Source organism: Spermophilus citellus, assembly GCF_964194105.1.
Source record: "Spermophilus citellus genome assembly, chromosome: 7".
NCBI classification, from domain to species: domain Eukaryota; kingdom Metazoa; phylum Chordata; class Mammalia; order Rodentia; family Sciuridae; genus Spermophilus; species Spermophilus citellus.
Window position 1 is genome coordinate 45,640,982 of NC_138188.1, and position 15,999 is coordinate 45,656,980.

The 15,999-nt window shown below is 40.3% G+C and overlaps 1 protein-coding gene and 1 pseudogene across 3 annotated transcripts in view; one reads left to right on the forward strand and one right to left on the reverse strand.

The window, feature by feature from the left end:
- CP (ceruloplasmin) overlaps window positions 1-7,111 on the reverse strand; it is a 47,369-nt gene extending 40,258 nt beyond the window's left edge. For both annotated transcript variants that reach the window (XM_081302434.1, XM_081302435.1), the window contains exon 1: window positions 6,580-7,111. In XM_081302434.1, coding sequence (XP_081158560.1) covers window positions 6,580-6,725 — 146 coding nt within the window. In that variant the 5' untranslated portion in view covers window positions 6,726-7,111. The remainder of the gene's footprint in view (window positions 1-6,579) is intronic.
- Window positions 7,112-10,303: 3,192 nt separating this feature from the next.
- On the forward strand, window positions 10,304-11,225 carry LOC308653711 (stathmin-like; annotated as a pseudogene). Its single transcript has one exon. The product of its transcript is annotated as a stathmin-like (transcript).
- Window positions 11,226-15,999: the final 4,774 nt, after the last annotated feature.

Here is a 15,999-nt window from a genome sequence, read left to right on the forward strand (position 1 = left end):
TCTATTTGCTTATGATCTATCTCCAAAAGAATATCCAGTGGTCATTAGGGGATGTCTATTTAATTTCAAGAGCACAGCTTGGGGACAAAGGGTCAGTTACTGGAAGTTGGCAGGAAGTTTGCCATCCAATATTCAGACACAAGAATTCATTATAGTTAATCCTTGAACCAAACAAATAATTCACATTTAATTGTGATTCTTCCTGTTGACAGGGGCCAAATTCTCCTTTCGACTCACTACAGTGGATACGCTTCCCTCCTAGTTATCACATTTCCTAATTTTAAGCCAACTGTATAAGTAGACTCAGGCCCAGAAGAGAGTTTTTAGTGGCAGGGTGTGTGTGTGTGTGTGTGTGTGTGTGTGTGTGTGTGTCTTTAGTAAGATAATAATCATGCTCTTCTTCTCATGAATCAGAATTCACTTGAGTGATCTTGGTTTACGTTTAGACATTGTTGCTAAAACTTGGGTGCTACAGGTAAAAGCTTTTGGATTTTGGATTTCATTATTTGAGACCCGATATGTTAGATTTTTATTGCTCCATAACGTACTCACCCAGCAGTATGGAGTAACGCCCGTTCGTAACCTCCCAGTTCTGAGGCAGAGTCTGGCACCCCACAGCTATCTTCTCTGTTCAGGGCACCCCAAGGCTGAAATTGAGGGCTTGTCTGACTGAGCAGTTGTCCAAGCCCTTGTGGAAAAACCCACTTTCTAAATTACGAAGGTTGTTGACAGTTGGGGTTGGAGGACTGAAATCCCTGTTGGCTTGTGGCTGTCAGCTGGGGCCTCTCCCAGTTCCTGAAGGCCACCCCACCCGTATGCCTCTCAAGTGCCCCTTCCACCTCAGTCAGCAGCAGTGTGTGGAATCCCCCAGTCTCTGATCTCTCCACTTTCTCTTCTGCCACTAGAGGACTCCCCTTCTAGATGAGGCCACCCTGGCAGCCTCCCTGAGGTTGGCTGCCACAGAAATCCTGGGGGTAGGGGGCAGCTCATCCTCCTCACCGGTTCTGGAGATTTAGTGTGGAAGATCCTTGGGAGGCCATTTTAGAAACTCTGGCTACCACAGACAGGAATCCTAAGGAAAACAGGAAGTCGGCAGAGACTCAACAAGTTCCCCTGAGTTATAGGTCCTGTCTGGCCTTGCTTCCCCAGCACAGCGCAAACACAACACCTAATGGCCAACCTTGCTTTGGCTTCATTCTTGGGGCCAGTGGAAACTATGGTAATAGGTTGTTAGCTTGAAAAGTACGAAATGTTATAATTTAATTATCTCCTTCACACAGGCTGTCTTGTCTGAAGTGTCTGCAGCACACTAGCTGTGACTATTTGGGAACTTGGCAACCTCAGAGAATGAGTCATTGTAAGTGAAATTTTCAGAAAATTTTAGCCAAAAATTGTAGCTGAAAATTGTACCTTCTTAAGTATCATTTTTAAAAACTTTACATTATTTTTGAAAAGGCATTAACATAATTGGGAGGCCATTAGGCAGAGATGGCTCCAGTACCTTGGGTTCCTACAAGCAAACCAAAAATCAATTTAATGTAAACAATACTATAAAACTTAAGTCTACTGGCCTCAGCAACTTAGCAAGGCCCTAAGCAACTCAGTGAGACTCTGTCTCTAAATAAAAATACAAGAAAGGGCTGGGGATGTGGCTCAGTGGTTGAGTGCTCCTGGGTTCAATTCTTGGTACCAAAAACTTAAAATTAAAACTTAAGTCTAACCAACCAGAAACTGCCAACTAACCTCTAAGTAGGACCCTTTCTCTTCAGTTCATCAAACAATTCTCTTAATTTGAATTCCAAAAACACCTCATAAAAGTATCCTTTCCTGCACCTCATGCCCCAGTAAACTATTTGGCCATATGATGTGGCCATATTCATGAATGCTGAATGCTCAGATAAGCTTGGAAACGTTTTAATGTGTTTATCTTTTTTTTTTTTTTGAAGAAAATAAATATTTATTGGATTCATGATACATGTAAAAGAGACATGAACATTAGATGAAAATTGCAGAGAAAGAAACATTTGGATTATGGTGACAATGGTGTCTCTAAGTGAGACATGAAATTTGGTTTATTGAAGAGCTGTTAGGACTGGAGTCAAAGTAGGGACTATGGGAGGAATCCCAGGCTACAGAGTCCATGAGCAAGGGAGAAGCAGTGTTCTAAGCACACTGGATACATCAATTTGGTTTGGGCAGAGTGTGAGGGTAGATAAAGCTGAGGACTGCATGGCAGATCTTGAGCCAGTCAGTTGGTTATAATTGCCACATTGGGGCCCAGAGGTCTCCAAGGCCAGTCTGGGTAAACAATTCTTTCTCCACTGCTCTTGAATGGATTGTGCCAGTATCCCCATGGGAGAATTTGTAGTGCTCAGCCAATTCTCCTCTGTGGGAGGTCAGGAGGTGGTCTGGTAATACACCGGCTTCTTCATTTTCTCTGCTGGTTATGATGAGTGAACCAGAGTGCAGTGGGAAGATGCTTCCCCCTCCTAGGTTCTGAGCAGGCTCCTCTGTTGAGGGAGGAAGCTTTATTTCTCCATGACAAGATTCTGGTGTAAACCCTCACTCCACAGATGAAGTGAGGAGCAAAGAGGAACACGTCTTTACTAGACAGCACTAGATGCCACAGTGTGAGACGGGTCTCACATCATCTTGAAGGCAGTGGAATCAAAAGAGGTGAAAGGAACAGTTTTTTTAATAGAACTCTGTGTAAGAACTGACTGGGGGTGCCTTCTGGCTTCTCAAGTCTCTTCCCAAACTCAAATCCTATGATGCCATTGCTCTGTCATATAAAGTGTAAACATCAAAACCAGGAGACCAAGAAATCAAGTCATTGTTAGAATTATTGAAAATTAATCAAGAAATGTTGGAGCGAATCCTGGAAGTTGTTGAGAATCTATCGGGAAAATAAACAAGGAGAGAAATGAATTACAGTAGATGGGGTAGAGAGAGAAGATGGGAGGGGAGGGGAGGGGGGATAGTAGAGGATAGGAAAGGTAGCAGAATACAACAGTTACTAATAGGGCATTATGTAAATATGTAAAAATGTGGATGTGTAACCGATGTGATTCTGCAATCTGTATATGAGGTAAAATTGGGAGTTCATAACCAACTTGAATCTAATGTCTGAAATATGATATGTCAAGAGTTTTGTAATGTTTTGAACAACCAATAAAAATAAATAAATAAATAAAGTTTAAAAAAAACAAATTTCTTTTTAAATTTCGACTCCCCACACAGCATTGTCTCTAATGTGTTTATCTTTTAATAGGAATAAAATAAATTCCTTCACTTCAAGTTTTCTCTCTAAAAAATATTTTGGTTGCTTCCCTGTTTTCTTAAACAAGGGTTCTACTGGGATAGGCCACCTTTTTTTTACTGATAATCATAGTAAATATGAATATTGTTGAACACTTTTGTATCCTAATCACTCAACATTATTATAATAATTATAATTACACCATGGAGGGGATATAGTTTTAGTTTGTTGTCTGTTTCTTTGTTCAGATTTTGAGCTATTATTTTTCTTAGTCTGCTTATATTGACATCTTTACCATATCATTGACTTTTCAAACTGACAATGACCAAAAAACTAGATATCAAAGTTTGTAAAAACCATATGTTGAAAAAGTCACCAAGCCTGAGTCGGAGCCTACAAAGTCAAGCTTAAAAAGGTTTTGTGGTGGCTGATCTTGAGCTTAAAGAATCTTTTGCTTAATTCCAGCTTCCTAGAGGTCACCAGAAAACCAAAATAACCTGAAGACAGCAGTATTATCATTTTTCACTATTATAGAGTCAACTAATTTAATAAATATTGAATTAACACCTACTATGGAACCAGAACACACTCTTACATTTACTAATTGTTTATATGTCTTTATTCTTATTTAAATATTAGTAATTTAGAATCAGAAACTATAACTTATAGGTTTTTTTAAGGGACAGATAAGGAAGGCCTGACCCCAGTAAATGGGAGCATGGACTACAATACAAGGAAATCCCTTTCAACTGTCCCCTATTAGAAGTAAATAACACTGGCTTCATCCCGAGAGGTAAACTCTATTTTCCTGACCAATCAAGCAAAACAAAGACAATCCATACATTTTTCTCTTTAAATATCCACTTGTTTTGAACTTTACTAATCTATGTATAACCAACTCCTATGCTGACCTTTCCTATCATATCCATTGCCTGGTTTATTCTACAGCATGAATATGTCCCTCCAAGGTGCAAGGGAAAGTTACAACATAGCTTCTAATTTCTCCCACTTCCTATATACCTTTCATTCATTTATTTGTAATATATTCACAAATAATTTATTCAGTGACTCCAATGTTTTAGGTACCCATGACCACAGCAGAGAGAGTTCCTGCTGTCTCCACGTACATTCAAGGTCAACATCACACTGAAACCCAGATCTCAACCCAACGCACGTTTTGCGTTCTCTCCCCTTCTGCTTCACCTGTTTCCCCTTCTTTTTGGCCATCCCATGAGACGGAAAGCCACTTTTGTCTGGTGATACCAGCTCATCTTTCACTGACTGGGCTGGATGAGCTATGATTCTGGGACAATAAAGGCAGCATGAGGTCACTGCTACACTCATCTACACAAGACATTTAACATGCAACTGGCAAAATGCTGATGCGCTGATCCCTGTTCAGATGTATGAGAGAAACAAAGTCTCTTCAAGAGTTCACACAACCCTAGGCTATTGTTGAAGCCACAGGAGGTTATGGAACATTGATAAAAAGAGGATTGAACTTATCTGGAAGATGGATCACTTTCCTTTTTAAGCATCCTTAAGTGTGCCTATCAAAGAATAACAGGATAAACAAGACTTATGCATTTTATAGCCTCCCAGGGACAGGCCATGAGAGTATTTAAAAACAAAAGAACCAACCCCCACCTGCCCAAATCCTCACCAACTTCCTTCACTCTCCTGTTTCCCAATTAAAGACTTCTTTATTGGAGCATGGCCAGAGCCTAACCTTGCCCTTAGTTTATGCCTGATGAACTGATCTGATTTTTGTTCATGAACCATGGCGGGGGTGAGTGAACCATGGAGTAGGACAGTACTTCTGTCCATTTAATTTATGTCTTTATTTATTTAGGTACTGGGGATCAGACCCAGGGCTTTGCTCACACCAGGCCAGTGCTCCACCACTGAGTGATACCTCTTTTCCTTGGAAATAAAAACCACATGTAATTTCATTATTTTATTCAGGAAAATACTGAATCCATATAAAGTAATATTTCTAGTTAAGCTGTAAAAATATACTCCTAAGAAAAGAATACTATCTCAAAACAGATTAAAAAAACAAACAAACTAATAATTGTAAGATGTACTAGTTGTCTTTTTTACTGTGATCTTAAGGTCAGAAAATTTCCTAATCACATAGTACTAAATTAATAAAGTAGCAATTGGATGTTATTCTTAGATTTGCATTTATTTTTTACTGTGAACAATTTCAACCATATATGCAATTAATCAGAATAGAATAAATCCATCATTAAGAGTCAAGTTAACAAAATTTAGCATAATTATTTAGCTATTTTGTAAAGGTACATCTTAGCAGCTGCTGGTTATTGGACTCATTGTATTTTATCACCATTGAAATACATTTGTTAATGTAGTGAATGTCGGTTTTTAAATGACAAATTTCCATTTGATGGTAAATGTTTAATTAACATTATTAAAATAGATGAACTTAATAGAGATAAACTTCCATATAAAACACTTCAAGGAGAACTCTACTTTCTTATTTTCTATATAGTGAATATTGTTTAAAATAAAGGGGCTTTCGAACGAGACAGGAAAACATTGAGTATCATATATGTTTTTGTATGTGTACACCATGCTGAGCTCTCCACCAAGAGCTGGACATGTGTCCTGAGAAGTAGGTTTTTATCCCTTTTTGCAGATATGGACTCCGATTACCCCCATTCATTCACTGTGCAGAATAACCCAACCAGTATTAGGTAGAATCATGTTTGTTAAAACTGTATTTTATTTCTGTAAGTGATGTTCTGAAGGATTAAAAAATGTGGCATCTTTACTATTGATAATCAGTAAATGGTGTTATAAACTTTTTTTTTCCATTTAGAGTTTTTTTGTGTGTGTTAAAGGGTTTTCATTCCTTTTCCAATTGGTGCATTTTATTGGTTGTTAGTTATCTGTGCATGCACACAATATAACATCATAATGTGGTCAATTTCCATCCCCAGTACTCCCCTTTCTCTCCTCTCCTGCCTCCCCCATGAACATAGCATTTTATGCAGACATTATTTAAAGAATTTCGTATCAACAGACAAAAAGAGAGAATGCTGATGGGAGGTGTATAAACCAGAGGAGTCAATAAATAGGAGGCCGTCAAGTTCACCAGGACCTGGAGAGGGCAGCAGGGCAGTTCTCCCGATGTAAAACAGCCAGAGATGGAGAGGAGACCAATTAAAATCTCTCCAGTTTCAAGTCCACATTTTGCAGTGGACACATTAAAGAAATATTACCTCTTAATGACTTATTTTTTAAAATTGCTAAGTTACAATTTTGGCCCATAAGCAATAAAAACAGTGACTTACGTGTCAACCGAAACAAGTTTCTTTTCCCCACGGTCGGAGTTATAGTTCCAAGTTGTTTCAATAATTCCAAGGTAATAGTGCTCATCTTTTGTCCAGGCTGGGGAACTACAGAAAAACAGAAAAACACCAAGCACCAAAAGCTTCATTTTGTCGCCCTGTTGGAACCTGAGAAGCAATCAAGTGAATCAGAAGCAGGCTATTTTATAAATAAGGCTTTCTTCCTTTATTTGCTTGATTGACACAATTTGATGTTGCACAAGAGTAAATTGTTTTGTTAAAGCAAATAACATTTTCCAATTCAGTTTGGTTCTCGTAAATCCAGCGGGGGGCGGGGGGGAGGTCTCAGTTGCCAAGCTTCTCTGTCTACAAATAAAAAGTCAACGGTTATTGTCGGGAGTATGCATAACTCTGTCTTCTTCCATTCATCCTGTAAATTCCAGGAGGCCAGAGAACATCTCTAAATGCTCTCTTTGTTCCTCCAACAATATGCCAGGGTACAGTGCCCTGCATACGGCGAGCTCTTAATAAGCCAGGAGAAAGATTATGTAAAAGAGTCAAAACATGCAGCACTTAACTATTTCTGAAACTCCAGGCTGCTAACTCCCATAAAAACTTTGTTGTAACTTTAAAGATATGAAAATGGTGTTTAATATGCCCCATTTTAGTAGCCAGCAAGAAGAATTTCGTTTTGTAGAATTTAAAATCTCTGTAAGCTCTGGACACTTTTGCATAGAAAATGTGCCCGGTTATTCTGTAATGCTATATGAAAATTATCCGCAGAGCAAAGCAGGGATGGATAATTTTGTTTGAATCAAAGAAAGCAGCTATAAGACAGGTGCCATGTTACATGCCTAAAGTCTCAGCTTTTTGGGTGGAGACTGAGGCGGGAAGATTACTTGAGCCCAGGAGTTTAAGAACAGCCTGGAAATCTAGTGAGACCCAGGAGGGAGGGAGGGAGGGAGGGAGGGAGGGAGGGAGGAAGGAAGGAAGGAAGGAAGGAAGGAAGGAAGGAAGGAAGGAAGGAAGGAAGGAAGGAAGGAATCTGCCATAAATAAACCTGCCTTCAAAGTCAAAGAATCATCTTAGTAGGTAGTCATAACCTAGCTTATTGGCCTGAGATTTCTCTCCTTCAAGTGGACATGAATTTTAGGCTAGAAGACTTTTCTTGGAACCTTGTTTTCACTCATGAAGCATGATCTAAATGTATAAATGTGGCTTTTTTAGATTGAAGAAAATCTTGATAGCAGTGGACATTGTGTGCTAGTCTAACTTTTTTTTTTTTTTTCCCTCTAGGACACCTTAAAGCATTACAGAGTATTTACCAAAGGCCGTTGATTGAAATAAGCTGGCATGGTAGGAAATAGCTGGTATTTGAACAGTCTGTCCAATGCTAATGAATGAGCCCTACTGTGCGCCTGGCTCCTACCTAAGCACAGAGGATACAGCAGCAAATAAAACACTCCACCCTGCAAAGCTTACTTCCCCCTTAGGAAAAGCTGCCAATATACAAATGAGAAATGAAATACACAACATTGGTTGTAAGTGCTATGCCGAAAAACAAATCAGGAAAAGAGAATAATAATGAGTGCTGGGAAAACAGCAGGATGAAGATCAAAATCTGATGCTATCAAGCAACCTCAGGCAAGATTCTTAACCTGGGGTCCAATTTCCTGTTAAATATCTGCCTCAGAGGGTTGTTGTAGAGATTAATTTAAATGAACCATGATAAAGCACATGATAGAGGAATTCTTCCTACCAGCTGGTAACAGTTGTGTGCATGCGTGTGTGTGTGTGTGTGTGTGTCTGGGAACAGAACCCAGGCCTTGCACATGCTGGGAGGGAGGGAGGGCAAGTGCTCTACCATGGAGCTACATCTCAGCCCTGGCTGGTAATCATCTCAATTAAATGGCCTGATACAGAGAGCAGAGTTGCAGCGCTCAGGATGCCCCAAGATTCCTTCCAGAGCTGCTTTGATCCCCGTGCCCTCCAGTCCACCCAGAGAACTGGAGTGGGGCTGAGATCCTGCCCAGATTCCACGGGCCAAGCCCTGTGTCTTGCACGGGCTGCTCCTTTTATAAAACAGGACCTAGAGGGCTCTTTGCCCCAGATGGCCACATGAATGGGCATCCTTTAGCATTTCATTTTCTGGAGAAGGGGCATATTTCTATCTAGCACTAAGCCACTGTGTGAGCCAGCAGATGTCCTGGTCATTTCCTTTTCAATCTCTACTCTGTGCTCAAACTCAGCACCAGTGCTGGGGGTGGAATGATGGCAGTCAGAGTAGGGCAGCCAACTCTGAAGTCCCTCTTCCAGCAAATTCTACTAACAATCCGACAAACCACCTTGAATGGTTGCTGAGGGCCCTGGAAAGTGCACTCATGGTAGGGCTCGTAGTGGAGGTGATGTGAAATGGCTAAACAATGACCCCCGGGCTGGTCTCCGTGAGTTTTCTATGGCTCAATGGAGGAAGGTCACGAGGTCCATATTTCCATTCTGTTTTGTGGCGGTTATCTTCCCATCAAAGGCTTATGGCTGCTGTGTGGTAGGAAGTGGGCAAGTTCTCTAGACCTACGGATGTTGAAATAAGAAGGAGAAGAGTTTTAAGGGACCAGTGTTTGGCAGAGTCGTTGAACGTCACCATCTCCATAACTGTAACTCTGGAGTTGGTACTTTGGATAATGTTGCCCTTGAGAATTTCTGCACTCAGAGCTACATGGCAATGATATTGACTTGGGTAAGTTAAGGAAAGCAGGATTGGGGACACCAGCAGAAACTCGGCAAGGACAATGACATGTTGGCTGCCAAGCAGCATGTCCTCCTGACTGGGCTGCCAAAGTTTTCTAGAAACCCCAGGATCCCGGTAAACTTGTTATAAACAAGTTAGCTGTTTGATCATCCAAGTAGAGTTACATAGCACAAGTTTTAATCGTTTCCTGGTTCCTTTTTTGTTGCTGTTTCCTTAAAGAATTCTGGAGTGGGTGAGTCTTATCTGTATTTAGCCATTGAGATTTTCTGAGACTGCATTTGGCTTCTGTTGATTCCTTTCTGGCAGGATGGAGCCCCTCCTCACCTCCCCCACTCCTGCTTCTACCCCTGGTTGTTCTTGTGGGTCCATGAGAATTGGCTCCTGACCTCTGCTCTGTGCCAGAGGAATTTCCACCCCGGGCTGTCGTTCACTCTGACAGCCGGAGACTAAGTTTAAAACAGCAGGTCATTCTATCCGTGGCCAAGCTGACCACCGTTCTGCTTTCTTTTTTACAGGAAATTGTGTAACTCTGTAAGTTTACTGAGGTGTGCGGGTATGTACAGGACCTGATAAGGAGCACACCTGCTGACCTGCCCTGGCACAGAATGAGCATGGCAGACCCTCTTCCCCCGTGTCTGCCAGTTCACTGATACGTAGGCAATGAGTTCTCGCAGGACTTTGGTCACTCCATGACCCACTAGTGGGTCATGGCCCTGCTCAGCAGATCCTGGCATGGAAAGCGGTCACAAGCAGGGCAACAGGGAAAGCCCTGACTCTAATGTGCTGAAACCTGATGATATCAAGGTCTGCAGGAGCACGGGAAAGCGGCTTTTTAAAACACAGCATAAGGCTTTCATCCACCCTTTATTCTTATTCTCTCACTAATTGAATGAGGCAGAAACAAAAGCACGTGACTCAGGAACAAAACAGAACCACAATAATGGAATTATTTTTAAAAAGATTAAAGAAAGTGTGGCCAGGTGGCTTGGACAGAGCAGGGCTTTCCTTACCAGTGGATTGTGTAGAACACACTGCCAGTCTCTTGTCTTCTATTCACCATGGCTTCTTCTGATATTCTGGTGAAAGAACTAGAGAAGCATGCCTCAGGCCAGGCTTTTGAGCTGATTCTCAGCCCTGGGTCAAAAGAATCAGTCCCAGATTTCCCCCTTTCCCCTCCAAAGAAGAAGGATCTTTCTTTCCCTGGAGGAAATTCAGAAGAAATTAGAAGCTGCAGAAGAAAGATGCAAGTCTCATGAAGCTGAGGTCTTGAAGCAGTTTGCTGAGAAACGAGAGCATGAGAAAGAAGTGCTAAAGAAAGCAATAGAAGAAAACAACCACTTCAGTAAAATGGCGGAAGAGAAACTGACCCACAAAATGGTAGCGAACAAAGAGAACCCAGAGGCACAAATGGCTGCCAAACTGGAGCGTTTGCGAGAGAAGGATAAGCACATTGAAGAAGTGCGGAAGAACAAAGAATCCAAAGACCCTGCTGATGAAACTGAAGCTGACTAATTTGTTCTGAGAACTGACTTTCTCCCCTTCCCCTTCCTAAATATCCAAAGACTGTACTGGCCAGTGTTATTTTATTTTTTTCCCTCCTGACAAATATTCTAGAAGCTAATGTAGGATTGTATAGGTAGATCCAGACTATAAGATGTTGTTTTGGGGGATAAAGGGGAGAAACTGAAAGTGTTTTAATCTTTTTCTAAAGTGTTGGTCTTTTTAATGTAGCTATTTTTATTGTTGCATGTTTTCTACTTCAGTGCACTTGGTGTACTAGGTTAATGGCTAGTACTGTATTGGATCTGTGAAAACATGTTTGTGAAGAGTATGTAGTGGCTTCTTTCAAATTGTTAGATGCTGAATATCTGTTCACTCTTCAATCCCAATTCTGACCCAATCTTACCAGATGCTATGAATGGTTAATAAAACTGCACAGTGCTGTTGGTGAAAAAAAAAAAAAGATTAAAGAAGAATTGTTGGCCAGACTTGATCACACCAAAGTTCAGTGGCTGACCTTTCTGAAGCATTCTCCTCTCTTGACATCCCTGACCCCATTTTCTTCTGTGTCTATTCTACTCTAGGGTAACATACTCCCCATAGCTCTTAACAATCTGATTTGTTCCAGGTCTTCTTTTGTAAAAAGTGAGTGAGTGACAACACAGGCCAACACCCTTGAAAGAAATGCTTATTGCTACCTATAGTTCCTCTAGAAGCAAGAGGGTTGCATGCCACATAGGGATACATAGTGAAGCACTGGGATTGGTCAGGGAGCAGCCTCGATTGGGGTTTTCATGCAAAAGGCTAGGGACAGCAGGGTCAACTCCTTAGACTACTCTGAATAATCTCAGTGGTATTAGGGCATAATTGCTGTCCCTAGTTGTCTAATGCTTGGCCGTGTACTGATGGAGGAAGTCATGGATCGGTGCATGAGAATTAGATAAAGAAGGTTGCTGGAATGGATGAGAGACTGGCTCACCAACCATTTCTATTATCTCTAGGAACTCACTAGCTGTGGGAAGAGCAGTCTCTTCTTGGACAGAAAGATTGCCCTCAAGATATTAAAGCACTATAAACTATAGAAAATGAAAAACATCATTTATACATACTTCATATTAGAATTATCTACGTTCATGACTCTCTCCTCAATTAGATTGGGACCATGGTTGTTCCTGTTTTGTATTGAGTCCTCAGCACTCAGGATAGTCTTTGACATACAGTTTATCAAATATTTTGCCTGGTGTGGTGGCACATGCCAGTAATCCCACCAACTGGGAGGCCTAGACAGGAGAGGAGGATCCCAAGTTTGAAGTCAGACTCAGCAATTTAGCAAGACCCTGTCTCAAAATAAAATTTTTAAAAGGGCTATGAGTGATATAGTATTTTCCTAGCATACCTCCTCCTTCAATACTCAGCACTAATAATAATAATAATAATAATAATAATAATAATAATAATAATTGAAGGGAGAAATAAATGTTAACTATAACAATAACAATCATTACCATGTTATTAGATGATTATGATGTGCTGGGCTCAGTGCCAAGAATTTCATAAATTTTATTTAATCTTCACAACTATTAGGTAGATGTATTAGTTTTCTATTGCAGCTATAACATGTTACCACAAATAGTAGCTTAAAACAACACAAACTTATCTTACCAGTTCTATGCATCAGAAATCTGAAACACATCTCACTGGGCTAAAGTCAAGATGTTATGGGGCTGAATTTCTTTTGGGAGGCTCTGAGAGACAATCCATTTCTTTGCTTATTCCAACTTCTGCAGCCCACCCAAGTCCCTTGGCTTATGACCCTCCACCATCTTCCAAGCAACAACGGCAAGTGGAGTCCTTTGTCCCTTGTGCCATTCTGAGCTTTTCTTTGCCTCATTCTACATTTCCAGAAGACTTGTGATCCCATTGAGCAATCCAGGGTAACCAACCTATTTAAAGGTCAGTTGATTAGCAAATTTAATTCCACCTGGAACCTTAATTCCCCTTTGCCATGTGAGGAAACATAGTTTCCGGGATAAGGATGTGGACATCTTTGTGGGGGGAGGGATCTTTGTTCTGCCTACAAAATATTATAAATAGGAAACACACTCACCTCTCCAAACCCAAAGAACAGACAAAAGGTACAATGGAATGGATGAGAGACTGGCTCACCAACCATTTCTTTATTATCTCTAGGAACTCATTAGCGCTGGGAAGAGCAGTCTCTTCTTGGACAGAAAGATTCCCCCCAAGATATTAAAGCACCCTCAAGATATTAGAAAATGAAAAACATAATTTATATATATTTCATATTAGAATTATATTTTTCTGATGGTTTTGCAAGACTGGGTGTTTGGGTGAGCAAAAGCACTCAGAGGGGTTACAATTGGCATTTTACCCCTAGAGTGCAGGGTCCCTTCCCTGGGTTCCTCGCTGGTGGAGTACTATGGGATGCACAGTCTCCCAACATGGCCTAGGTTTTGCTATCTTCTTTATTTAAAGAAATGTACCTTTAGTTGTCTCCACCTGCTTTTGTTCTCTGGTGTCAGGAAAGTCCCCTTGGATGGAGGCACGTAGGCAGTTGGTCAGGTGGGCCCCTTCTGTCTCACTTCCTGTTTGTCAGGGGGCTATGAATTTTTCTCTCCCTGATAGTAACCGTTTGCAACTTCCCATTCTGCTCTGCCCTCCTGCTGTGCACATCCCGAGTAATTTTATATTTAAGGATAAATACTGTATTCTGAAAGTGGACCACAGGATGTTCAGATATTATTATTGTCTCTATTTTACAGATGAGGAAACTATGGACAGGAAACATTTTATACCTTGCCAAGACCCCACAGTTAGTGAATGAAGCAGTTGGAATTTATGCTCAGACCCACCTGACCCAGAGACAGTGTGGCTCTGAGGCCATCAGCAGGTGGCTCCAGACCCCTGAGACTGGGCTTCCCAGTCTCTCTGCATACCAGAAGGATTTCATCTGACTGTCATTTGGCAATTTTGAAACCTTCATTTTGACAGTTTACTTAAAGAACTAGGTTTAAAGGATTGTGTTGGAAAATAAATCAAAATGATAACTTATTCACTTAAAAGTCAAGGAAGATGGGCATGACTTAGGCTTTTGGTCTTTTATAAAATTCAAATTTAGGGGCATATGGATTTGCATTTTAAAGACGGATTCAAATGCTTGCACATGTGGGTGACAATATGTCATAATTTAAATGTTTACTGGTGTTGCACTGCAGGGTTTTCTTGGATCATGTACTCTTGTTGGTGGGGTTTTTCCACCTAATTGAGCAAGACTTCAATTTGCACTTGCTGTCTGCCCCTTCACCTTCCCCATTGCCATTTGCTAGAAGTCTTGCTGAATCACTACAAACAGTATGGATATCTCTGCAGGGTCAGTTTACAGACAGGCCATAGCTCACACACGGAACCAGAAAAATTCTCCTGGTACCTCAGTATGAAATCTTCAACTGGCTCCCAGGCCCCTTGGTCCCTGGAGTTTTCCTTCTCTGTGGCTTTGCCTCTGCTCCTGGACCTCTCACCGTTCCTGTCAGGAGACATTTATGCCGCAGAGAAGAAAGCTTCCAAAGTTTACTTGACATTACAAAATAGTGCACGGTTCCACATTACAACACTAAACTAGAATTACTGCATACATCAAGGAAGAAGTACAGTATTTATATAAGTCTTAAGAACATCCTTGGGGGCTGGGATGGAGCTCAGGGGAGGAGTTCTTGACTGGCCTGTGCAGGGCCCTGGGTTTAATCCCCAGTACCCCTGGGGGAAAAATAAAGAACACCCTTAACACGATTATCACCACTGTGGCCGCTAAACTTCATTTATTAACAGCAACATTCCTGCCACCCTCCCACAGTGATGGAAGACTTGTAGACCCAGCCATGCAAGTCTTCATATTATCTGAAATGCAGGATCTAGATTCCCAAAGAAGCAATGTTAAAAATGGGTGATATATTTCTTGTACAGAACACCTCTTCTCTAAGGATGCAGGTGACAGCCATAAGAATAGGTATAATAATTATCATTGTATGGGGAATTATATTATTATTGGTATTAATAGAATGTTGTAGTAGGTCAAAGTTATGCTTTGGTAATCCATATATATATATGTGTATATATAATCCATATATATATATATATATATATATATATATTTTTTTTTTTTGGTGAGGAAAGTGTCCTTATATTCAGACAGCAACCCAAGGACCCGTGCTCACAACACTCCTTCCCTGATGCTGTTGCTTCTCTCCATTGGCCTAGCCCCATGAAGAATCAGCCACGGAACAGAGAGCTGTCTGGCTCACTTTAAATGGGACATGGTGTCTATGTCAAGTAGTTTTCCAGATTCTGGAAGTAGTTAAATTTTACAGAAACCTTGGAAGAAATAGAAAATCATAGAATAAAATGAACAAGAGCTGGGGGTATATACATCTGGCTAGAATAGGTGCATAGCCTTTGCAAAACTTTGGGTTCCATCCCCAGCACCAAAAAACGAACACCAAATAAATAAATAGACCTCATTTATAATTTCACCACTGAAAGTCTCTGTCAATATTTCAGTAAATTAATCTCTTTCTCATATAAATACATGTGTATATACATGTAATTTAGACAATATTTTATATTCTATTTTATAGAATGTTTTATTATCATTCAATATGTTATTATAAGTGTTTACCTATTAAAATTTTTAAGGCGTGATTTTAAAAGTTGAATGACACTTAAGATGAAAAAGTAGCAACATTTATAGATCATTTGCTTGTTTTCGGTTTTCCACTAGCATCAGATAACATGGTGATAAATCTTCTCTACATAGTAAATAATTTTTCTGAAATCAACTTCCAGGTGCAGTTACTTGATTAAACTCTTAGGATCATTATTTAGGTTCTTTCAAGAGCCATCAAACCAGTTTTTATTCATCAAAGCCTATGTAATGCATCTGTCTTACCACACTGTTATCATTACTTAAAGAAAATTTGCCTAAGTATTGTTACTATCATTAAAAAAGAAAAAATTGCCTAAGATACTTTGATGAGGTATCTTGTTGTTTAAATGTGATTTTAAATTATTTATTAGCAAGTTTGGATATTTTTCTATGTTCCAAAGACATGAATATTTCCTCTTCCATGAATGTATCATATAAATCTGGAAATCACCTT